Here is a 26,024-nt window from a genome sequence, read left to right as displayed (position 1 = left end):
GTGTTATTATAATCAGGTTTCAGGTCTGTCAAGAGCCCATTTAGTGGATGGTGTGTATGTGTGAGTGTGTGTCGGGGTAATTACAAAGACAGGAGAACAGTGGAGAGGCAGTAGGGGGTTGTAAACACACAGCAGGGAGGGAAAGGTGGGGCAAACAATGATCTCTCAATGAGCCATTTACATACCTATTGGCTAATATTTGTCTTTTTAGCTGTGATCAATTAACCACCGTGATGCTGCTGTTTAACGGCAGCGTCACGTAGATGTGAAGTATACACAACTCTCATAGTAATCAGCGGATAATCTATAGCTGATATAAGCAGTAAGGTACAGTGTCTCACATGCATTTAGGCTTGGATTGGCGGGTTCTCCAGTTTAGTGACAAATAATCAGTGTTTGGGTCAGAATTCGCACATACTTCACTCGTGATTCTGACATTTCTTGCATGATTAAAAAGGCTGCACTGAGGTAAAGAGCAACCCTTCCATAACTAAAAAAGATGTTAAAAAAAGATAAAGAAGGAACCCCCCCCCCCCCCCCCCCAAAAAAAAGCAGCTTTCTGTTCAATCAATAACTGGAACGTGGTTAGTAAAACAAGAATGCTTTATTTTACTCCATGACTGGAAAGTTAAGTAATTGTTTTGGTTTGCTGTATGGCTTTAATTCATTGTTGTTACCAGTGAATTTCTCCTAAAGGCATATGTGTACTCACCATAATTACAGAAGCTACTGGCCTACAATATTATTCAAATACAACATTATGTGAATCACCTGCGCAGGCCTGCACAGAGACCCTTTTATAATGATATATTTACATATTTAACATGTACTGTAGCACACACTCCTGAGTATCAACAGTGTGCAGAAGAGCTTTCGGTGCAAAGCTAAAACAATCTAAAATGAAAAAAAATAGTAAAGAAAGACTCAGACTTCCCTAAAAATATACAGAAGGCCATGTGGAAATACATTCCAGTGAGTGATCATTTACAGCAGAAAAGGGAAGAAAACCACATCAGTACCAAAATTGCCCTTTAATTATACAGTATATCAGATAAGCTGATATGATGAAACTTCCTCCCTGAACAGTCTGCAAAACCTGCAGTGAAACTTGATTTCAGTCACATTTTTAATCACTGAAAGTTTCATTTGTAGTAATCCAGAGAGAGGCCTAACGTACAGGATGTTAACCTGCCACCAAATATGTCACTAGTGTCACCCTGAGACATTCACTTAATTTCATCTAGGATTCAGTTATTCATCCTGAAATTAAACCTCCTAACCCTGAAAATAACATATTTCTGTTAAAAACACTGAATTTTCAACCTATTTAGCATAAAAATAGTCAAACAAAAAGGCTCAAATATCAAAAATGATTCACTTGGGCCACCTGCTACCTGAGTTAGTCCCATCATATTCTCTCCTGGAGGTGTTTATTTGCTGGATGGGGTTGAAATAATCGCCTTTAGACTGCTGTTCATGCAGCTCCAGGGGGAAAGTGTGTGTGCAGGCCGTATGTGTGTGTGTGTTCCTGTGTGTCTATATTGTATAACTGCCTTTCACCCCCCTCACCTCACACACTCTCTGTTCCCCACATTTTCTTCTTTGCCCTTTCCACCGTTCCCCACGCCTTAAAGCGGAATGGAGAAGAGGTGGAGATAGAGAGAGGAAAGACTGAGACAGAGAGAGAGAGAGAAAGGAGGGGGAAACCGGTTCAGCAGGTATACTGAGGCCTAACCCTGGCTCTCTCCAGCTTGTCACCGTTATTTCTGAGGCGCATGCGCGCTGGCGTCTGTTTCCTGCTTTTTAAATGAGTACCTGTGCTGCTTTTTGACCCACCTCTGTCGAGTGTGTGTGTGTGTGTGATCAGGATATCGTATCTGCTGTTTTTTTCCCCCCCTTAAAACTCGCTCTCTCACCCACTCACACACACTCCCGTTATTTCAGGGCGCTGTGGCTGATATTCACTCTTTACCTGTCCGGGTTGCTCACCTGAGCGGACTCACCTGTCCCGACGCCATAAGACTTTTTGTTTCCTTTTTGCTTCCAGAGCTGGAAAGAAAATCAAACTGAGAACAAGGTGTGTGTGAAGGAAAAGAAGAGATTAAAGCTTACGAAACGAGCAGAAAAGACGCAAGGAGGAAGGAGAAAACGGGGACCGACACCTTCCATTTTTTTTTCCTTGCAACTTTAGAGTTTCCTGCTTTTGTAACTTTTTGGTTGACTTTACGTCGCGAAAAGCGGCTTCTCCAAAAACAAACGAACCCTTAAAGGATAAGGGTATTCGCTTAATTGAGCATGCCGAGGGCTTTCTTGGTGAAAAAGGCGAATGTTTCGCCGGGAAAGCGGAACTGGAGTGAACTCCCTGATCATGAACGAGGGGACGTCTACATCCCAGGTGAGTCCACACCGCTGTAATGAGCCATATTTGTTGTTTTAAATAAGCAACCAAAGTATAGCCGGTGCCAGGTCTCGACGCGTATTGGGGTGCTTTTACGCACGGATTCGTGGATTTCATGCGGTTTTTTGGGGGGGACACCGGGAATGTCAGTGGGGAGGAGGTCGAGTGGTGATTGTAACGGGGCCGCTTCAGTACGGGGCCACCGAATAACGGGAAACACAACGGGCCGTGAAGAGACAATGTAGTATCTGCCTGCGAGACTGCATATTATATTTCTTTTCACCTATTTAAGCCTCATTTTAAATATTTTGTTCGCCACAAACTTATTTTAAAACTAGTGGGATTCAATTTGTAGTATTTAATTGTTAATATATAGGCTAAATACAATTTAAATATCCCATTAAACATATTATGTCACAGCAAAAGTCGGTATATTTGTACTTCTATATTTTTTTGTCGATGTGTCATTTATCACTCTGTGTCGCGGCCTAACAAGCTGTCACAAGGGCCCGTTGCTTTTCTCATATCGACCTTCAACCCCTGATTGCAGGCTTTCTTCCTTGTACAGCAAAGATACTATGTGGTCTAAATATAGGCCCATAATATAACCTACTCATTCAGCTTTGGGCTGTTGGTAAAGTCTTAAGTTTAAATCTCACTACAGGGTTGTGATTTTTGAATCATTGGTTGGAACTACTTTGTGTTTTTTTTTTTTAAACACCAAACTTGTCCTTAAAATAAACACAAACACACCTGCCCTCTTGAGCTATGAGTCAAGACATTATGTGGTTTAACGGGCCTCTCATGTGATGACAGAGTTATTATCATTGCCACTGAAAAATAACGTTTTCTCATTTGAGTACCCCCAAGTGAAAAAGTGCAAGAGCTGGCATGTAACTGTCAACTTTGAGCTTGACAATGTTTGGCTTCAGCTGCGGTTTGTTTGTCACTGACTTTGCATTTAAATGACAAATTGAGGGAGCCCACCTCTTTCCCAATAACTTCTTTCTATCTCTCTCTTCTCGAGAACAATCCCTATTGTCGCCATCGGCAGAGTTTTTATTGTAGGACCACGTCGGTATCAGATAACAAATAACGGACTACACCCAAAACCTCTCTCTCTCTAGCTCTCACCCTTCCCCCCCTCCTCTCTCTCTCTCTCTCTCTCTCTCTCTCTCTCTCTCTCTCTCTCTCTCTTTCTCTCTCTCTCTCTCTCCCTCTGTGCTTCTTTTCCTCTCTCATCCCGTCACCGTTAACTTTTAATCATTGACTCTTACATCCTTTTGAGTGTTTGAAACCGGAACATTTGATTAGCTGAACCGCCGCTAATTTCCTGGTGGTTTTAAACGCATGTAAAAAAGAGCTAATAGATTACCAAATAATAATTTAATGGTCTCGATTGACGCATGCATGCATTTAAGGCTTGGCCAAATGTAAAGTCTTGGATACTCATTTTACGCACAAAACCAGCGAAATTTACTGATCTTACAATGAGTTTCTGTAATTCTGACTTTTGGTCAGTTTTGACCTTAAGAAACCGGGAAAAAAACACCAAATCATCAAGAATCAGTTAAAGAAAAGTCGCACCTTTTAATTAAAAGATCCAGTTTGCTATGACAACATTTGTCCATACTGAACAACAGAGCGTCAGTGCGTAATTACGCACCAAACCCAGCAACGGTCTTAGCTCTAAGTTTCTGGTATATGCCGTTACTTGATGTACCTGCCTGACGTGTGTGTGTGTGTGTGTGTGTGTGTGTGTGTGTGTGTGTGTGTGTGTGTGTGTGTGTGTGTGTGTGTGTGTGTGTGTGTGTGTGACACACAGAGAGGTATGATAATTGCCCGCAGAAACAGGCGTGTTGAATACTTTTATGAGGCGCCAGATGCCATCAGTTTGGACAGTTTTGTGTGAGTGTGTGTGTGTATGAATGTGTTTATTTTTATCTCTTAATCCAGAAACATGTGCCAGGGCCTGTTTCTGATGGATCATCAGTTCCAAATCAGCCTCTTGTTAGCTTATGATCTATTAACAGCATCCCCAGAGAGTTTACCCAAAGTCAGGCATAACATTGCTTATATAACAATAAATTGGATTTAATATGAAACAAAAAAAGAAAAAAAAAACAGGTTTTAACAGTCAGTACAAAAAGAACCTAATTAAAATACATAGTATGACAAAGGAAAAATAGGAAAGAAGTTTTAAAAAGTATCCTCTCATTATCGATGCATGTAAATCTACAATTGTATTCAGTGCCTTCATTTTGAGCTTTGCTGAAATTGAATGACATTTCAGCTTTTATTACAGGTTTTTAAGATAATATTAAAATCTTATCGAAATGTATGGGACAATCAGGGCATGGGGGAAAAAATAAAACAAAGAAGGAAATGTTAACATAAAATAATTAATAAAACTGCAAAAGATTGAACAAAACAGAATACAAATAAAACATTTTTATAAATTGAATTGTGCTTTTATAATGTACACATTTTCAGGGGAAAATACTGTAGCCAGTCAAATAGAAATAGGTTAATAATGACAATAATAATGATAATATCCTAATAATTTATGTAAAAAAAACAAAAACAAACAAAGCATGAAACATGCAGGATAAAACATAATTCTATATTTAAAATCTTAATGTAAACCAAATGTTTTTTTTTTTTCTATTTTACAATTCGGCAATGCGTGGATAAGACAAGGGGGTAGTTTTTCAATGAGAGCCTGACTGATACAAGATTTTTGAGGCCAATCAATGTCATCAATATTTGTGTTATTAAAGGAATGGTTTGACATTATGATAAATACACTAAAGGTATTTGTTTTCTTGGCAAGAGTTAGATGAGAAGATTGATACCACTCTCATGTCTGTGAAGCTAAAGCCACCTGTCGGTTAGCGTAGCTTAGCACAAAGACTGAAAACAGGTGGAAACAGCTAGCTAGGTGCTGTCTCATTTGTTCAATCCTTACAAAAACCACAGTGTAAAACTGGTAAGTTGTTTTTATAGAGTTTTATGTGCAGGACTATCTCTTGGCACAGTCATCGACTTGTTGTCACAGCGTGTCATTTTTACACTGTGGTTTTTGTACAGATTAAATAAATGACTTTGGGGGATTTTGGGGTGCTAGTGAGCATTATTTTTACCTTTGGACATAGCCAGGCTAGCTGTTCCCCCCTGTTTTGAATCTTTATGCTAAGCTAAGCTAAGCTAGGCTAAGCTAACTGGCTGTTTTCTTATATTTAGTGTACAGACATGAGACTGGTAACATCTTTTCATCTAACTCTCACCAAGAAGTGAGTGCAATTGTCAGACACATGCAACATACAGTATATGCAACAGGTTAATTTAAGCAGAAAATGTTTATGGTGGAGCTCTATTTATGCTATTTACACCAAGGTTTTCCACTGTTTGTCTTAAGGCTGCTGCAAGGTTAATGTTTATTGGACAGGAGGAAATGTAACGGACCCTACAGACAGCCAACTGCTGCAGGCAATACGCCTTTGGCAAACACACACACGCACGTACATGCACACACACCCTGCGTTTTGATAAAGTTATCTACAGATTGTTGACTCTTTCTCATTGCTAAGCGATGTTGAATGGATAGAGAGAAAATATTAAAGAGCATTCAGCAAAACACAACTCTCTGTCTTACTCCGTTTCTTTCTCTCATGTCGTAGAAACTGGAGTATTTTGAACCCCCCTCTCAAACACACACACACACACACACCCCAAGAACACACACACCTCATTCATTGGTGAGGGGGGAAGGAGGGGTGAACAAACAATACAAGATGAGATTAAATATCCAGCCAGCAGCAGTCACCACAGAAACTATCACCACACATGGATAATTAAATTAAATACAATTTAAAAACATATTTGAAACAAAGTCCACTGTTAAGTGAGCTGAAATGATCCGTTCACTTTAACAATTTATATTGTAAAATAAACCACCAAATAAGATCAGATTTCCCAAGTTCTCTCGGGTATATTACATCCTTTATGTAATATACCATATATTTTTGTAGGAAACAAGGCTACATAGACTTTTTTTTTTAGCACAAATGTGAGCCTGTACAGGTAAATATTTTAGGAATTATAATGAAAGGGCACCGGAGGCATACCTGTAAGCTGTCTTCACAAACTTAGTGCTGTGTACTCAGACTTTTATTCAAGAATAGACCATTATACCACTTTTAAAGCAGGCTGTTGAATCTTTAAGGCAAATTCCTCCTGTAGCTCAAGTCAGAGCCGCTTGACCATTTTGTGTTACATATCTAGAAGTGTCTTTGTCTTTCAGCAAGATACTGACTGAACCAAAATCGCTCCGGATGTTGTGTATGGGGAAAAAAATGTTGCTATGTGCAGAAGCATCAGGCATATTAATGAAATATAAATGTAAACAATGTAAGTCTGGTATCTGAGTGCTGACGAATGAATTAACATAGTATTTGAACATTTTTACTTTCAAAGCTGTGCGTGTCAAGTTATCCGTCATAGCACGACACATATGCACTTTAAAACATTTACGTTTAACAGTTTTACCACTCAAAATTCGTAATAATTTTTCATTTCAAACAAAAGTGACAAAAGCAGCTTCTCGTTTCTAGCTGGTATTGAATTTTCAGTCTGGAATTATGAATATCAGCTGTAGCTAGCTTGCTAAGTAAGCTAATGTTAGCTTAATAAAATAGTTGTAAAAAAAACACAGTCTCCGGTAGACTTTTTAATGTGTGCTGACTCATTTCAAAACACAAATCCTGTAATGGGGTCTTAAACATGCACTTCATGGATGATGTCTTGCTAGAAGACTGAGGCTAAAGCTAAAGCTCCATGTTCTATGCAATAAGTCAGAATCCTTGCCGGTTCCCATGTCTCCATGTTGAAGACATAGGAAAAGCAGCGTAGTTCTTGTATTTTTAGGGAAAGCTAGTTAGTCTTTGAAAAGAAAAAAGTAAGACCAGACTGTTTTGTTCTAATAACCCTGTTATGCTGCTTAGCTTACACACTTGGACTAGCAAGTCAGAAGTCAGATTTATGCTTAATTGTTTGTGTTTCTAGCAGTATGTTTTCACTTTTAACGTTACAAGAGAAAAGGCCAATGCGTTTGGCAAACATAACGCTATCTCGGGTAATTCCTCGCTGTGGCTGCTTGAGTGCAAACTTCCCCAAATCCAACAAGGAGCAGGACAAAGCCGTTAACGTTAGCTTAAACTGTGATAGCATCCAGGACTGGCTTCCACACAGTGGGTTTTAAAACTTATATCTTAGAAAGTAATTATGTGATCTTTGGCCTGTGATGTAGGCTTGGTTACTACTGATAGGTAGCTGGACATTCTAATGATTGCTGTTAAAGATTAATATCATTATAAGGACAATATAGGTCACTACTAGGGCGTTAAAACCTTTTTTGTACTGACCAATATGTCTCCGTTACACCCAGTATTGATAACTGTCAAGTACAGAAGGTTAGCATTGAATGCCTTGTCAGGTTTATAGTATTGTTTACATATTCTTTGTTCAGCTAGTTCCTAATGTAAAGTATAATTTTGCCCATTTTGAACTGTATTTTATTCAGGCAAAATATTGGTATCAAAACATTTTAAACAATACCCATAGGCAATTATCAGGAGGCTGCAGTCTTAGGCAGTGACCTCATTTAGGATCCTAGTGGCCTGAGGGTAGCCTCTCAGTGCTGGCCTGGTGTATCCAGTACCTTCTTCCCGACCGCAGCAGGGAGAAAAGACCGTTATCTGTGTGGTTGGAGTCCTTAATGATTCTCCTAGCTTTATTCTTGCAGCGCCTGGTGTAAATATCCTTTAAGGCGGGGTAGAGCACCGCCTATGTTCAGCCGAACAAACCACTCTTTGCAGGGCCTTGCGGTCCTGTTTGGTGCTGCTTCCATACCAGGCAGTGATGTTCCCCCTCAGGACGCTCTTGATGGTGCGGGAGTAGAAATTCCTCAGTATTTTAGGGGATACCCAGTATTTCCTCAAACGTGTGAGGTGAAACAGTCTCTGCCTTGCCTTTCTAACCAGTGAGTCAGTATGCAGCTCACGGTGGAGCTTCATTTGCATTTACATTTGAGTTTTATCTGATGGAGGCCCTGCAGAGTCAACTGATTCGTTGTCTTCACCGAGCTGAACCACACCTGCCTTTGGGCCGCCTGAACATGCACACAAAGAGATGCACGCACACTTTTATGTTGTATGTTCAATGGTTTCTATAGACCCTATATCTCTCTCTGTCTCCCTCTTTCAGTGGTGTTTTGTTATCGTGTGCTTATACACACAACACGCACACACACTTCCCTCCACACACACACACACACACACACACACACACATACAGTCAGGCATTCACCCCTGCGGAGGTGGATTGTTTGAGGAAGGTACACAGAGCTGGTGCTGCAAGACTGTCTGGTCAGACAAGTCTAACTGTAGTGGTTAAGAGAGTGACTATGTGTGCGTATGTGTGCGGGCATGTGTGTGCGTGCAAAAAATAAGTTGCACAAAACAATAGGGCCAAATGTGTGCACACCCACTCCCACACATGAATACATACTGTACACATATTTAGCTCTGCATGTTTGCTAATTATGAGATTGCGCAAATATGAAGCGGTACAGGCTGTCTGACTATTGTGAAATTCTATAGTACAAGAAAGTTCTACCTCAGTGTCCTTATGTTTCCTCCCTGTCCTTGTTCTCTTATATGTCTCTCACACTTTGTTTCTGTCTGTTTTTAAAGAGATTTCCTGTCTTTTTTAACCTGTAGTTACATTAATAAATCAATTATGTGGAGTGGCAGCATCAGAGCAAAGTAAATGAAAGTGTGGTAAAATTAAAAACAGAACAAGAGTTAGAAATCATACAGAGGCTCAAGTAATTCTTATTTCTACTGTAATATAAAGCAAATGGTAAAACACAGTGTACAGTATGAAAAAACATGAATGTAATCATAAAAATAGTACAACAAAATTAAGTAAAATAAACTTAAATCGAGTGAAATCTGGACATACTTTTTTACAATAAAGTGTGTTTAAAGTAGAGCTGCAACAAATGATTATTTCTTTGATTAATCAATTAATTAAGTCTGTAAAATGTCAGAAAGTAATGAAAAACTATGAATTCATTTCCCAGAGCCAAAGATAATGTCTTCAAACATCTTGTTTTTTTTCCGACCAACAGTCCAAATACCCAAAAATATTCAGTTATAATGATTTTAATTGTTTAAAATGCTGGATTTTTTGGTGTATTTTGCTTGAAAAATCAGACACCTTTAATGTATTATTAAAATTGTTGTCAGTTATTTTTCTTTTGATTGAGTAATTGTTTCAGCTCTAGTTTAAAAACGAGACTTAAAATATGACCCTGACTCTTCCTCTCTCTCCCTCCAGTCTCCATCTTCCCTCCGTCCGTCTTGGTGATGGATTCTGAAGCCAGCCCCGCCGAGACGCCTCCTCTCTGCCTCACCAAGCACTCTCTCTCCGACACGCGAACGCACGCCGAGCTGCCGTCCAGCACGGTGCTGGGCCGACCCCAGAGCTCCGCGGCTCCACCGGAGGAGAGGTTAGGGATCAAGAGGAGGTCGCAGGGCGCCTCCACGTACATCCGATCTAAAATTAAGGTGAGGAAACAAGCAATGAGCGACAAAGTATTTTATGTTTAAAAACGACAGTGTGCATCATCTTCTAAATGTGTGTTTATTCATTATTCACCAATCAATTTTGGAATAAAATCCTTTTTAATAGGTCAAGTCCCAGCTCTGTTTGCACCTTAAGTGATGAAAATTAAATAAAATATTGGCTTTATAATTACAGATAAATTAAAGTTATATCAATATTAACAATTAATTTCTGTTCTTATTTCTCTCTGTCTGTCTTTTTACCACAGGTGACTACAGGCGAGTTACCCCCCGATCCTTCTCTCCCTCTCCCTCTCCTTGCTATTCCTACCCCGCCTTCCTTAACCTCAAACGCCACTGCGATGCCGGTTGCCTTGACGACAACCCCTGCCCCCCTAGAGACGGTCTCCACGGTGACCAGATCAGCGGTTCAAAGTCAGAGTTCTTCGACAGGGACGACGGGGGCGTTCGTGTGTCAGGTACGCCGACGAGACGAGGTTTTACTGAAGCTATAAGACTGAAATCCAGAAAGTAATATTTTATTCTTATATGTAGGGATGTAACTAACAGTTATTTTCATTCTCTTGATAAATCGGTTAATCATTTTGTCTTTAAAATATCAGAAAATAATGAAAAATGCCCGTTTCCCAAAGTCAAAGTTGACATCTTCATATGTCTTGATTTGTTTGACCAACAGAACAAAACCCAAAGATAATCAGTCATATGACAGAAAATCATTAAATCATCACATTTGAGAAGCTGAAACAAGCTAATGTTTGGCATTTTTGCTTAAAAACAATTAAAACGATTACTTGATTATCAAAATAGTTGCCGATTAATTTCCTGTTGATTGACTAATCGTTGCAGCTCTACTTATATCACAGTAGATTTAAAGGTACTATGTGGAGTTTTTGACCAATAGCAACGCTGTGGAGCAATGTTTTAATGAGTGGGTCACCATTTTGTTTGTATCATGCACGGACATGAACACAAATAGGCAACATGATTCACATTCCTGCTGCTGGTTTCACATTATTCCACTGATTGACAGTTGTTGGCAGTAACAGGCAAAGAAACGTAGCAATGTACCCGCAAAGGCAGTGAAGAAGAAAACCGCAAGCTAGCAAACATGACTGTAAACAAAACAGGATTTAAAAAGTTTTACGAGGAAGAAAATGCATTAATTATTTTTGTTTGGCTTCCAAGGATACACACAATGCTTTTTTGATGAGAAACACTCAATGTTTGTCTATAAGAAAACTCCACAGGGTACCTTTTAATGTTTTAACTGTGCGATAAGCCCCTAAGATGTGTTTTTTAAAAGAAAAAAACTACATTGTTGTTGCATTTAGGTTTGTCAGAAGACGTTCCAGTACCAGCGGATGTTAAACAGACATATCAAGTGTCACAACGAGACCAAGAGACACCTCTGCAGCCACTGCGGCAAAGGCTTCAACGATACCTTCGACCTCAAGAGACACGTTCGCACACATACAGGTAGATACACACTCTCATATTCACACACTCATAAAAAAGATAGAAGTAACAGTTGAAAGCAAGTTTATGACCTTTTTAAAATTTTCCCTCAGGCGTCCGCCCCTACAAGTGCAGCCTGTGCGACAAGGCCTTCACCCAGCGCTGCTCCCTGGAGTCCCACATGAAGAAGATCCACAACGTCACCCTGAAGTACGCCTACAAAGAGCGACGCAACAAGCTGTACGTCTGCGAGGAGTGCGGCCACACGGTGGGAACTCAGGACGAGCTGCTGCTCCACCTCCAGTCGCTCCACCCCGACAGCGCCCTGTTGAAGGGGAAAGTCGCAAGGAGAGCAGGAGGAGGAGGAGGAGGAAGAGAGGGAGGGTCAGTCGGAGGATCAACCCCAGGTTCTCCCCAAGGAGCTGATAGCGACGATACCACCGGATCAGCAGGGCAGTAGAGGAGAGGGAAGCCCGAAAGATCATCAAAACTCAGGGTGGATGGATGAAGGATGGATGTAGGCATTAACTCATATGAATAGGTGAAGTGATAGAGTTACAAACAGATTACATAACAGTGGTGAAAGTAAATGTATGTGTTTATGGATTTAGGCTTATAACAAGGTTAAATGACATGTCTGACTTTGACTAATATATTATATATATATATTTTTACATGTGATTGCGATGTGGATGAGATAACTAACGTGTGACAATACCAACCTATTTTCCTTCTTTTGTATTGCATGTGAATATTAAGTGTGGGATTCTCTGTACAGCAAAAAGATGAGTTTTCTATGAAAAAAATAACATTAAAGGGAGTAATATATTACACAAGAATGAATTATCCTTGTTTTTTTTTAAAGTATAAATTGTGATTATTATGTAACCTACATTATGGACAGCCTGAAACTGGTCGATGGTGGTATTGGTGGTGGTTCCCGGCCAGTGAAGTGAACTCATAAAGATACTGTTTCATAATGAAACCTTTGATATGCTAAAGAAGCTATTTTGTGGACTGTAAATTTAAAAATAAACAAAAAAGTACCAAAAAAAGTTACCCTTATTCAATGAAAATATATTAAAACTCATTTATTAAAACTCTGCCATCAGTCAGATGTTCCTTTTCCCCTTTCCCAACTCCCAAACAACTTCTGTCCTTGAATCTTTCCAGTACCAACATGTATCTAAAAGCTAAGATGATCTAAGCCTCATTGGGCGCCACTAGACCAAAAATATGCTTTGTGGTGTTAATAGTTAGTCTATTTTACGGAAACAATTAAGCCTATCAACATAGACTTTAAATCAAAGTAAAATGCCTTGATATAGTTGTTCTGTCAGGGTCTATACTAACCATCTAACCATAACAACCCAAATAAACACTAATATATACAGTCAGCGAGTGCAAAATTAATCCCCGACCCTTCAGAACAATCAAACCCTGCTCTTCATTACATACATTATATTCTTACATTAACGAATGCACACAGCAGTAAATCCATTTTCATGCCTGCATGTGCATAGATTGCCAAGAATAGACTTATTATATTAGTTACACTGCATTTATGAGGCACATTTAGACAGTTTAGTTCTATAATGGTGACACTTTTTAACAACTGACAGCTTAAGTTGAGACTTAGCCAATAGAGAGACTGCAATTCACCAATTCTAGGTTCAGTTAGCCTCCAAATTTGCCATTAAAATCCATTTTTATTTGAACTTTAAAGAACTACTATGTGAGAATGAAGACTATGTCACTGTAGATAAATTGCTACCTCAGTTGATACTGAGGTATTTGTTTGGTGATTCAGAGGATAATTGATCCCACACCCGGGGTGTGCAAACTCCAACGTTCTTTAATTGTATTTATGTAGTTTTGTATATACAGTAGTTTGTACAACTATTAACAGGCTGTTGACACCCTTAAAAGCATGAGAGTCAATAATATGAGCCTTTTTACTGCATTTAGCTATTAATTAATCTTGCAAAACCTCATATCTCCAGTTTTCTTGTAAATAAAAGACAGTTTACTTTGTCTCTCGTCTCTCTTCGCCTTTCAAACCAGCTTCATTTCACAACAACGTGCCTCCCAAACTGTGTGTGTGACTGCATGAAAGATGGCTATGATGCACTAATTATGCCGTTTTCCTTTTTTTTTTTTTCCTCTTCCATGCTTTGACTATGTGTGTGTGTTTAAGAGAAGCGAGAGGTTGTGGTTGGGAGGGTGAGGTTGGATTCCTGGTCTCTGTCGGGTCTTGTTGGAGGATTCCAGCAGACTCCCTTCAGCCTGAGGATACGAGGAGGCGGATTCAGGTGACAACCAGATAACGGTCTTGTAACTTAACTGACACTGAGGTCTGAAAGTCATTTGGTCCTTCACACAATCCATCTCATGATTAAAATCACATTTGATACGCCAGAATAGTTTTGAAGCTATTTTTCAACGCTTAAGCATCACAAAGGAATGTGGTTGAAAATGCACATTACTCACTGTAGAGACAAGTTTCCCTGTTTTTACTATTGTTTTCTGCTTTTGTTGATTGATTTTTAATTGTCATTTATTCATTTATTGGTGAGATGCATTCATAAGGCCATTTTGTTTTTGTTTTTTTTTTAATCTCAGTAACACAATCTTTATTTTTTAAGCATTAATGTATGTTTTTTGTGTGTGTAGTTATGTCTTCAAATGCATTTTTATATCCCATCCCACCTTTTGTTCCCTTGCTCTCATATACGTTAAGGTACATGTACGTACATGCATGACATTAACAGGTTTTTGACTTACTGTATTTAAACATGAGGCCATATTATTTTGTAAGATCACATATATATACATATATATATATATATATATGTGTGTATTTTTGGTTATTCTGGACATAGTAAGTGCAATTCCATATTCATTCATTCCTTTGACGTTATTTTGCTTATTTATAGAATGTATCCTTGTGTTTGTCTGTTTACAGATATATTTATTCATTTACATTTGTCCTCAAATCTCAGCACACACGCAAGAAATCTAGGTGTCATCTTTGACCCTGCATTCATAATTGAAAAGCAAATAAATTCGGTCATCAGCGGTAGTTTTTTTCACGGCGATGGCAAAGATAAAAACCTTTTTTTTTCTTTTGGCAATCTGGAGATCTATTTTACACGCTTTTATCACCTCACGTCTCGACTGCTGTTCCTCCCTTTATGTGGGAGTCAGTCAGTCCTCCCTTTCTAATCTGCAAATGGTTCAAAGTGCAGCAGCGAGACTCCTCACTGGCACCAAGATGAGAGACCACCCATCACCCCTGTACTGGCCTCCCTTTACTGGTTACCAGTGAAATATAGTATTGATTTTAAGATTCTTTTATTTGTTTTTAAAGCTCTGACTGTTTTGGCACCAGCGTACATCTCTGAATCTCTGATCTCCTCAATCTATATTCTACATCCAAACCCCCCAGATAGCAAAATTGTTGTGGCCCAGATCCGGCCCACACCTGACACTTTCGGCACTTTCATCCGGCCCACATACTGCATGGAAACCAGATAAACCAGAACTGGCCCACATCCAGAATATACATACCTGAGAGCACCACATCTTTACCAAGAAAGGCCCACATTTGTTTTGGGATATTTTGGACAGATTTGCTATTTTACATGTGGGTAATTTCAGGCTCACATCCATTTTATCTGGGCCAGAAGAAGACTTGAAGTGGCTGACTTCCGTATGCTATCTGGGCCCTCAGCTCCTCTGATCAGTTACTTCTCTCTGTTCAACGTTCCCGGTCAAGATCAAAAGGTGACCGAGCTTTTTCCATCGCTGCTCGCAGACTGTGGAACAGTTTACCCCTCAGCGTCAGATCTTCCCATCTATCACCACTTTTAAATCTCAGCTAATGACCCACCTTTGTAGAATCACTTTTGTATGATAAAATTGTTAACTTTGTCTATTACAGTGACTTATCTATTTATTTTGGGTTTTTTTTTTTTTAACTATTTAACTATATTTTACATTTCTCTGTAAAGCATTTTTGTCAGCTGCTGTGGTTTTTAAATGTGCTCTATAAATAAATCTGACCTCACTTGACAGTATTTACTTTTTTATGAGTAATATCGCCGCCAGGTCTCACTATTCATGTTTTTTTTCCCCTTTACCCCGCCTTCTTCTGCGATCATGTGACTGGTGTCAACAAGACATGAGACAGGGCAGGAATGGAGTTTAAAGGTGCAGTGTGTAGAATTTAGTTGTATTTAGTGGAACGGACTCGACAGAAATATAATATAATATTTATAAGTATGCTTTAATTAGTGTATAATCGCCTGAAAATGAGAATCATTGGGTTTTTGTTACCTTAGACTGAGCCCTTTATATCTACATAGAGAGCGGGTCCTCTTCCACGGAGCCCACCATGTTGCACTGCCATGTTTCTATAGTAGCCCAGAACAAACAAACCAAACATTGGCTCTACAGTGTAGGAGTGGAGCCAAATCCAAATATTGTATTCGGAAACGCACAAATAGTGTTTCTTATAATGAATATTTATTTGGTTGAAATACTCTCCTCTGCTCCGCTGTGCCGTCTGTGTTATGGAAGCTTTAGCTGAGTAGTCAGCGCAGTTGTCCGTGACCTGGAGGAGTGTGAGACCTAGCGTGGGGACCTCCTACACAAAATAGTTTATTGATGAATACTTATTTTAACACTTTAATATCCTAAAATTAGAAATATAATAAGAACAAAAACTTTTTTAATGACTATTTCCACCTTTATTCGAATACAAATAATTTTGCTGCCTCAACAAATACAGATACAAATACTGGGCTCTCTGCACATCCCTATAAGAGAGGGTGTTTCACATTTTTCACAAGTTTTGCAGCCACCATATTCAGTTGGTTGCACTCTACAACCTCATTGCTGAATGCCACAAAATCCTACATACTGGTCCTTTAAAATCACTTCTGAGCTCAGTACAGGACTTCAGGGAAATCAGAAGGGGGTGTTGATAGTCCTAGGTTATATAATACAGACAGGATTAGGAAATAAGGTGTTATTTTTTAAATAATTTCAATTTTTGTGGTTTATTTATTTTTTTGCTTAGTTTTTATTTTGTTTTGTTTGTTTTTCTATAGAACAATCAGATTATCTAATGCTATGTATCTACACACTCCACTACATCAGGTGGCGATATGCACCTTTAAAGTTAGTTTGCGAGCCGCCAATAAAACCACAGAAGAAGAAGAAGCCGCGTCAACAAGGAAGTGTGCTGCGTCTTTAAAAACAAGGCGCCAGTAGCTGCAGCTGCACGTCCACAAGGTAAAGGTGAGCAGCATTTCCAGACACAAAACACCTCACTGTTTTCTCTGATAAGACTTTATAAAAGTGTCGCTTGCTACTTTATAACCCGGTGAGTTGTTGGTGAACACACATACAAGCTAACTGCTCTGCTAACGTTAGCTGGTTAAAGTTACCGGCTAAAGCAGCTGTCGGTCTGCTGCTGTGTCATTTCTCTCCCGTCAGACACAAAGGGATGCCCGCCTCGGAGCCGGTCCGGCTGGGTCGGAAACGAGTCCTGCCCTCCTGCCCGAACCCGCTGTTCCTCCAGTGGCTCACCGAGCTCCGGGACGAGGCGAAAGAGAAAGGACTGAAGATCCAGTACACCTACCAGAAGGTGAAGAGGATTATCTACTGATCAGACTTTAGCTTCCGTGTGTGTGTGTATATAACTGACTTTATAAGCAATAATAAATATACAGTTTATTTTATAAAGATCCTATAAAAACAAGCAATAACAAAGTGCTTTACAAGGCAGAGATAAAAGGAACAAATGATAAGATACAATGCCAGATACACACACATCCCCACATATATATCAGTAAAATAAATGACCATATAAAATCAAGCAAATAATAGACAAAGTTTATAATAAAGACTTACGATAAAAGTGAGTTTTCAAAAGCAATTTAAAGGACCAGTGTGTAAGATTAAGATTAAATTATTGAAATATTGGCTGAAATTTAGTATAATACTCCTAAGTATGTTTTCATTAGTGTATAATCACCCGAAACCAAGAATCATTGTGTTTTTGTCTCTGTAAAATCAGCCCTTTATATCTACAGAGGGAGCAGGTCCTCCTCCTCAGAGCCCGCCATACATGAAAGTTTCTCAGTGGCACATGAATCCAAAAAAAAATCACTTCCTGCTGTAAAGAAATTACCCAGATGAAAACATACTCACTAGAGACTTCCATTGGCTGACACAGCTAACTTCCCGCTCAGCCCTCCGCTAACTTGAATGGGGATAAAACGATTCAGTCATGTGGCTCTGCTCGACTGTCCAAATGTTATCAGACCGACTATCAAATTCTGATAGTGGAATGAGTCATTTCACAGGGGGTTGTGTTCATTTGGGCTCCTGACTGTTGTTTTAAGACATGAAAAAACGTGAACCCTTCCTTTTACTTTCATGAAAGCATCACATCGACTTTGTTGTAAAGCAACAAAGAGATCAAATCAATCTTCCCTTCTTGCAAGTTTAACCCCTCTCAAGTTTAATTCTTGACTGCAGTTATATATTCCTGCTATATATTCTTCACATCTTTAACTTATTGTTGGTTTTGTTGTTAGAGCAGTGTTCATTTATAGGCAGTCATGGTTCAGTTAGTTGTCATATTTGTTTAACAACGTTCCGCCAAGAAACTGAAGTTTAAAGGAAAAAGTATTTCAAAACAGGGAAAAATGTGATCAGAATGAAATCAGTGGAAACATAAATAATTTGTGTGTTTTTTATCTTTTTATCAGGCGATCAGCTCTTTGAATAAGTATCCACTACCGCTTCAAAACGCCAAAGAAGCAAAGATCCTCCAGAACTTTGGAGACGGGATCTGTAAAATACTGGATGAAAAACTGCAACGATACTATAGAGAGAGAGGTGAGGAAAAGACGGACGGACGGATGGATGAAGGGATGTCTGGATTAATAGATTGAAGGATTATTTATTTACATTTTAGGTATTTTGCTGCAAAACACTTTATAATAATATAAATAATAAATAAACGGATTAAAAGGTAAAGTGATTCTGTACAATACTAGATAACGTACAGATAAACTAGATTGATGGCTGTATGGATGGAAGAGATTAATTATGTAAAATACAAAATGGGAAAGTAAAGATATCAGACTGAAAGAAATGTAGAAGGAAAATACAGAAATATGGACACCAAACTGCAAAAATGACACTGTGAATGACACTATGAACTAAAGAAATGGATGGATGGACAGAAAAAAAGATTTATAATAGAAATATAATAAAACGCTAGTAGAGAGCAGAGAGACGGACTCAACTTTTTCTTTTTAGCCATTTAACTGACAGTCACACAAGAACAACAATAACATTAAACAGATCAACAAGGTATCAGTCACATTTAAACTCATAAATTCTTTCTATTTGGTCAATTTAAAAAGCAAAATAGCTTTAAAGTCTGTTAAAGTCATCACATTACAACAGCTCACTTGTCTTTTCTCTCATTACCTCTCCTCCAGGTCCAAACGCTCCTATCCACACGCTCCCCGAAGGAGCGCCCCCTCCTGGCAGACCAGACAACAACAGCCTGGCTCCCTCCAGGAAGGTAAATTATTAGAGATTAAAGCTGGATTTATACCTGATGTAAGGGGTTAATGGCAGTCCCCGAGTAGATTAATGGTTCAGCATCAGTTTTCACCCGTTGAAAGCAACACTAGACGCATTTATTATAGATGATCAGGCCATATATGCTCTAAATCTGTACCCATAACGTGATTATGTTACTGTTTGTTCTTGTAATCGTGGGATATCTGATGAAAAATGCAAAACAACTGCACCTTTTTTATATTCTTCTGTTTTTTTGGGGTGGGGGGGGGGGGGTTATTTGAAAGGGTAATAAATATTGCCATTTGACGCACTGTACCAGGGTTAGCTTAGCTTTTCATTTATTTACTCTTACGGCTGATGGTAATGGTAAAGGAATCAGGATTTTCCCCCACAAATAGCTACTAATCAAAGAGTAAATATGGTAAATATTAAAGCTTTTATGAACAGGACATATTATATGTTGAATCATTCTTTGTTATTTCATTCAGTAATAAGGGGAAAGTGAAACATTTGTACGTTTTGTGGATTACATAGCGTGGCCTCGAACATTTAATTTGTTTTCCTAATCCATCTTTCCTTTTTAGAAAAATGCTGCAGGGGATCAAGGGAAGGAAAAAGGAGGAGGAGGGAAGAAGAAGAAGAAGAGGGAGTACGTACCCCAGAAGAGGTCTGGGGGTTATGCGGTCCTGCTGACCCTTTACAGACAATCACAGGTACCATCACACGTTGTCATTATTGTCAACAGTTACAGATTAGCCTTCAAATAATCCAAGGAGAGTGTGTTTTTTAAGGATGAAGCAGGCTTAAATAAATCATTTAAATAATATTGCTGTGAATTAAATTGTGGCTTCAGTAATCAAAACTGCATTGTACTCATATCTCTCTCTAGATCCCAGGAAGTAAAGGTTATATGTTTAAGATGGAGCTACAAACCGAAGCCCAGCGTCTCTGTGATAAGTCTTTCAGTGTAGTAAGTGAAATATCATCAGCCGTCACGTCTCAGTCTAATCCCTGCCCTGTATCTTCTAGTACAGCAGGTAATTTAACTGTTTTATTGAGTTTGTTAATCGTATCTTTCCTGCTCGTAGCCGGATCTCGGCAGTAAGTACACCGCCTGGTCTTCAGTCAGCACTCTGATCCAGAAGAACCTGTTGATAAAGACCCACAATCCTGCGAGGTACACAGGAAGCACTTCTTATTAATTTTTGTCTAGTTTTTGATTTATTACCTGCTTGTTTGTGACCCGGTCAGTGAACCAACATGATCTTTTATTTATGACGCACATAAATGACGTGGGTAGGTGTGCCTCCCAGTGATACATCATAATAATCAATAAAACAATAAATTAAGCTAGATAAGGACCATTATTTCAACCAGTTTTCTATGAGTAACCCGGAAAAGAAGGCAGCATAAATACTATTAATACAAGGCTGACAGCATAAAGTAAAGCCTGAACTACCTGTTATTTATATTCAGGTTACCTGAACTGCTTTTAGGTACACAAGGGCTGAAAACAAGACAAGTTTAGCACAATTTTATAATTAAAGTTGTAATCCTGAAGATTTTTATTAAATCAAACCCAGTTTTGCTACTGTTGTTCAACAGTTGCTTCTCTGTCCGGTAGTTTTCACTGTTTGTGGCGAGGCTGCCGCTGGAGTCCAGTCCTGTGTGTTTGTAATTTTATCTCGGTGATATCAGCCTCACTGTTTACTTTCAGTTTACTAATGTTGTATCAGAGCAGTATAAAGTTACTGCTGATGCGAACCCAACATCCTACTGTTGCTGCTGTTCATTAAAAACAGATGAAACACCAGGAACCACAGGGGTCACTTGAAATCTTAAGGGTTATAATTTTAACCTCTACGTCCTCCTCAACACTCCTTCATCTCCTTTTTGATGATGATTATGGCCAAATATGACAAGCCAATGAGCTTCTTACCTAAGTAGACGATAGTTTTTCCAGGTCACCAGGTGCGCTGAGGTCACTCTTCAACGCTGAAGGTCGTCTTCTCTCTTCTTCTGTTGTCTTTCTCTCAGGTATTCTCTGACAGATGAGGGTCTGGCTTTGGCTGAACGACTGGAGTCTGTAGAAAAAGGGACTAAAGACGGTCCAGAGGGGGACAGAGAGGAGTGTAGGAGTGAAGACGAGGAGGAAGAGGACAGCGGTCCTGGAGTCGTGGACCTCACCGGTAGTGATGATGACAACGAAGAGGACAGAATAGAGTGAGTGTACACTAAACGACTGATGTATTTCATGCTCTTCTTCCTCCTGGACCAAAACAAATCATCTTCTCGTCACAGTCCTGCAGAGACGCCGGCTGGTGTCGTCCAGCCCAGGAAGGAGGCGGATGAGATGGGTTTTTCAGGAAAATCCCAGAATTCACAGGCAGTGAGCAGGAAGCCGAACGGAGCTTGTCTCCTACCTGGAACCTATGAGATTATACTCTGTGTTGACTTCATTGAGACAACTGGGTAAGACGACTTAAATTACTATGCAGTCATCATATATTAACCTGTGATTTGTGGTTGTATTTATGTCTCTTCATCCAGATTTGGTCAATTTGTTTGTCTTTATTTGTTTGTGTAACTTTCATGACCTGTTGGTTTGTTTGTGCAGCGGCAGCCACCATCGTAAGCAGGAGCTGGTCAAAGAGCTTCAGAGAAACGGAGTGAACTTCGATGTCAGGAAGCTAAACGTCGGAGACTTCCTGTGGGTGGCTCGGGAAAAAGTCGCGCCGGTTCCAGGTAACACAAGTATTCACACAAGACGACGAAACCCAGAGAGAGAAATGAGGCAGCTTCACCTATTAACTGACATTTACATTAACACATTTGCCTTCAGATTTATCTCCGAAACGACATGTTCGACACTTTCTCAGCTTCTAAAAGAAGACATGACATAAAAAAAGTTATGAACCATAAATACTGTTGCTTCCTGTCATGAATGATGTCATCAAACCTAATGTCATGCCTGTTTTCCCCACTTATTTAAGTCATGTTGTCTAGCTCTCACCTTTTTAATTCCAGCTTTTTATGTGTGAGATTTAATAAAAAAATCATGATTCTCACCTAATCTTACCTCTGCATGTTGCCCAACTATCCACATGAAGTGAGTATGAATTATAATCTTGCTCTTCCCAGGTCAGCTGCGAGCGCCCGAAGGCCGGGAGCTCGTCCTCGATTACATCATCGAGAGGAAGAGGATGGACGACCTGTGTGGAAGCATCATTGACGGACGCTTCAGGGAACAGAAGGTCGGTGGGATTTTGCATTTTTTTTCTTGTGCCAATTATTTGTTTAACTTTACTCTATAAATCATAAAACATGTCCGACATAAAGTCTTAAAATTGCTTGTTTGTTGTTTTTAACAGCCAATTACAAAATGTATTAGTTTATATGAAATTGGAAAATGCAAGAAAGTGTTCGGTATTTGTACCTTAATAACTTGAATAATTGATAACTAATCAAAATTGTTACATGTTCTGTAAATAAATCAGTAGTTTCAACAATAATCTAACCCTTTTCTCTCTCACTCCCTGTATCTTTTGATTAATAACACAAGTTTTACATTATTATGTTCTTCTTCTCGTCCCGTTTTCCCTCCGTCAGTTTCGGCTCAAGAGGTGCGGTCTTCGTAGGCCCGTCTATCTGGTAGAGGAGTGTGGGACGGCTGCATCCCACCTGAGTTTACCTGAAACTACACTACAGCAGGCCATAGTCAACACGCAGGTGCGAGTACACACACACTCCTACACTTGAATGTTTACTTTTGACTACGCAGGAGCCTGAATGATATATTGGTCAATATTATTAGACAGTAGTGACGAAACACAGATATACTAGAATCATCGTACTGTTTGTGTTGGCGTTAGTTCAAACATGGTACGAATAAGCAAACCACAGCTGTCACGAGTAACTGGCGATGAGTGCAGATGTGGCTTTGTGTTTGCACTTATATATAAAGTGTGTGTGTGTGTGTGTGTGTGTGTGTGGTAGGTGGTTGACGGCTTCTTTGTGAAGAGAGTCCAGGATGTGAGAGAGTCTGCGGCTTACCTCACTATCATGACGCGATACCTCACTAAACTGTACCAGGTGAACCACACACACACACACACACACACACACACACACACACACACAGTCGTGTTTATATCACTTCAGAGGACATTACATTGACATTACATACATTGACCGCAAAAGCAGAAAACACAACAACATTAACTTCTACCAGAAAAAGTAGGTACGTGCTATCGACAAAGCTTGTTGCTGATTGGACGCTTTCCCATTCTCCCATTGACAAGGATCATCGCTGATTGGACGGACGCACTGTTCATCTTTTTTAACAAGAAGGAGGCACTGTCATATTTATATATATATATATATATGTATATATATATATATATATATATAACTGCTTTTGTGGTTGTGTTTTGTCATTTGTCGTTGTGATTTGCAATTCAGGACCACCGTACTTATCCAAACCATGACCAGTACTTGCCTAAACAAAACCTTAATATAACCCTAAATTTTAAACCAAGTCTACACCCTAAAATTAATGATTTACGTTAAGGGGACTTGCTTTTTGTCCCCATAAGGGAGGCGAGTCCCCACAACATGAGGAATACCTGGAACACACACACACACATACACACACGTTGTCCCAGGTCACTTTTGGGGACATTTCATAGACTTACCTTAACCTAATCTTGGGGATGCAGCTTTTGTCTCCAGTTGGACAAACACACAAACACTGATGATGAAAACACATAATTTATGTTTAAGTTTTAATGAGATTTCAAAGCTTTTTTGTAAAAAAAAATGCTACAGTTGGAAAGACATGAAAATATAGCTTGTCATGACCCACCTTGATAAAACAACGCCATGTTGCTTTATCCTTTTCTTTTCTTTCCTTGGTTTACTTGTTGTTTCTCCTGTTTTTAATGAAAACCTTTACATGGGTCTAGAAATAAACCCCCCAAAAGTGTTTCAGAAAGCAGGATTATCAAGTTAACTAGATGATATTAAGAAAGGCTTCTCTCTTCTTCTCATCTATCTTTCTGTGCTTTACGCTTTGTTTTGTCCTTTTTTTAAAATCTTTATTTCAGAACCGTACGCTGATCTGTCGCTCCAGAGAGCTGGAGGGTGATGGAGGGAGTGATGAGGAGGAGAAAGGGATGCCTTCCTGCTCTCTCATTTCTTTTGCTGAGTTCAACCACGGAGCGATTAAAAACAAGGTGTGTGTGTTCAAGCCCTCACTAAGAACAATTTCCATATTTCTGTTTTAATCAGCATTTTGAATTCAAACATAAAAAAATGAATGAAAAGGTCAGAAATTTAAAAGAGAAAGACCTAATGAAAAAAAACATTGTGGGACCTTAAGCTGTCTATTTAGTGCGTCTGTGAAGGTGTAAACCTCTGTTTCCTGTTTTAGTGTCAGACAGTTAGAGAAGTGTTTGCCAGACAGTTGATGCAGATTAGCGGTTTGTCCGGAGACAAAGCAGCTGCTATACTGGAGCACTACAGCACTCCGCACAGGTAACGCACACATTACAGCATGTATTTTTACCCATCACCACCCTCTTTCTATAATTTCCTGTTTATCTTTTACTCTGGTAGGTCTTGCATGTCTTTGCTCTGGTGCAACAGGAAATGATCTTGTGCCGTAGCAGCAAAGGTTTATATAATTTACACAGAAAAAGAACTGCATGATCAGAGACGGGTGTCATGGCTGCACAAAAAACTGAGTACCACTGTAAAAAAATTCAACAAGAAAAAAAGGGTAACACTTTATTTTAAGTCCCCCTATTTAGCATTTATAAGTAGTATATAAACATTCAAGAAATGGCTTATAACAGCCTGTAATATATGTTTATTAATGAATTTGAACTATAACTCCTCCTGTGGGCATCCATACATGGAGGCTGGTGAGTATAAAATATGTCTTCATAGGAGAAGTGATAATTAGACAAATACTGTACATTAATAAACCCTTAAAATGTTCTTATAACTACATTATAGTGTTCTAAACATTTGTTAAATGTTTATATACTGCTTATAAATGCTAAATATGGGGGATTTAAAGTAAAGTGTTACCAAATTGAGACATTACTTGTTCACAAAGATTATGCGACTACAGTATAAATGTCAAATTATGTCTTTAAGACACTGTACCCGTTTCACAAAGTTTCAACAGATAACACGTATAAAATAACAAATAATACCCATAAAAACATGGCCCCAAGCAACTGTAAAAGACAGAATATAAAGTTTATATCTTTCTGCTTCTGTCTCAATCTCAGCCTTCTGACGGCCTACGAACGGTGTGCAAGTGAAGCTGAGAAAGAGAAACTTCTCTCCTCCATCCGATACGGGAAGCTCAAGAGGTTTGTAATTTGATTTGTATGTTTCCCAGCGATTCATGTAGAAAAGACCAAATATCTCACTCAAGTCTTAGCATTAGCTACTCAGCGACGGTACCAGGAATAACTGCAGTTAGTTATACTTTATTTTTCTGTCTTTGTTTTTCAGGAATCTGGGTCCTGCTCTGAGCAGAACAGTTTATCAGCTTTACTGCACTCAGGGAGCTTTATCATAGATGGAAACAGTCACCATGCACACTATTTATACCTCTCAGTCTCACAGATGGATGCAACCTCATAATGTGAATACATTTAGTAATTCATTTCCAATTCCTCCGTTACTTGAATAAAATTACTTTGAGTATGTTTCTTTACATGTTTATGTAAATATAAAGATGCTGTTATATTTTGATTACTGTAAAATATTTCTACTGAAAACCATGAAAACGTGTATGAAGTCACAAATGCATTAATAAAGTTTATTATTTTGTATCATATTTGGTTGTTTTAATGCAAGTGTTAGTGGACCAACAGCAACAGTAGATTGTACAT

The 26,024-nt window shown here is 39.0% G+C and overlaps 2 protein-coding genes across 5 annotated transcripts; both read left to right on the top strand.

The window, feature by feature from the left end:
- The first annotated feature begins 1,771 nt into the window (after positions 1-1,771).
- ovol1a (ovo-like zinc finger 1a) lies at positions 1,772-12,490 on the top strand. Of its 2 annotated transcripts, none has more exons than XM_042400273.1 (5): positions 1,772-2,395; positions 9,800-10,029; positions 10,296-10,505; positions 11,379-11,523; positions 11,616-12,487. In XM_042400273.1, exons 1-5 carry the CDS (start codon positions 2,296-2,298, stop codon positions 11,960-11,962), a joined length of 1,032 nt encoding a protein of 343 aa, XP_042256207.1. In that variant the 5' UTR covers positions 1,772-2,295; the 3' UTR covers positions 11,963-12,487. The 2 variants fall into 2 exon arrangements, with proteins under 2 accessions (XP_042256207.1, XP_042256208.1); XM_042400274.1 differs by lacking the exon at positions 1,772-2,395 and adding an exon at positions 8,090-8,344 and having other exon boundaries at positions 11,616-12,490.
- A 4,215-nt stretch (positions 12,491-16,705) lies between these two features.
- On the top strand, positions 16,706-25,969 carry mus81 (MUS81 structure-specific endonuclease subunit). Of its 3 annotated transcripts, none has more exons than XM_042400960.1 (17): positions 16,706-16,806; positions 17,005-17,155; positions 18,285-18,414; positions 19,026-19,111; positions 19,698-19,826; positions 20,003-20,083; positions 20,202-20,290; positions 21,151-21,336; positions 21,415-21,585; positions 21,731-21,858; positions 22,255-22,367; positions 22,723-22,842; positions 23,110-23,205; positions 24,219-24,347; positions 24,545-24,648; positions 25,413-25,496; positions 25,642-25,969. In XM_042400960.1, the coding sequence occupies exons 2-17, from the start codon at positions 17,015-17,017 to the stop codon at positions 25,706-25,708; spliced, it is 1,854 nt and encodes a 617-aa protein (XP_042256894.1). In that variant the 5' UTR covers positions 16,706-16,806; positions 17,005-17,014; the 3' UTR covers positions 25,709-25,969. The 3 variants fall into 3 exon arrangements, with proteins under 3 accessions (XP_042256894.1, XP_042256895.1, XP_042256896.1); XM_042400961.1 differs by having other exon boundaries at positions 16,717-16,800; XM_042400962.1 differs by lacking the exon at positions 16,706-16,806 and adding an exon at positions 16,807-16,891.
- The last annotated feature ends 55 nt before the right edge of the window (positions 25,970-26,024 follow it).

This window comes from Thunnus maccoyii, chromosome 22 (assembly GCF_910596095.1).
Source record: "Thunnus maccoyii chromosome 22, fThuMac1.1, whole genome shotgun sequence".
Taxonomy (NCBI): domain Eukaryota; kingdom Metazoa; phylum Chordata; class Actinopteri; order Scombriformes; family Scombridae; genus Thunnus; species Thunnus maccoyii.
The sequence above is the reverse complement of the archived record's forward strand: the minus strand, read 5'-3'. Positions and strand labels throughout refer to the sequence as shown.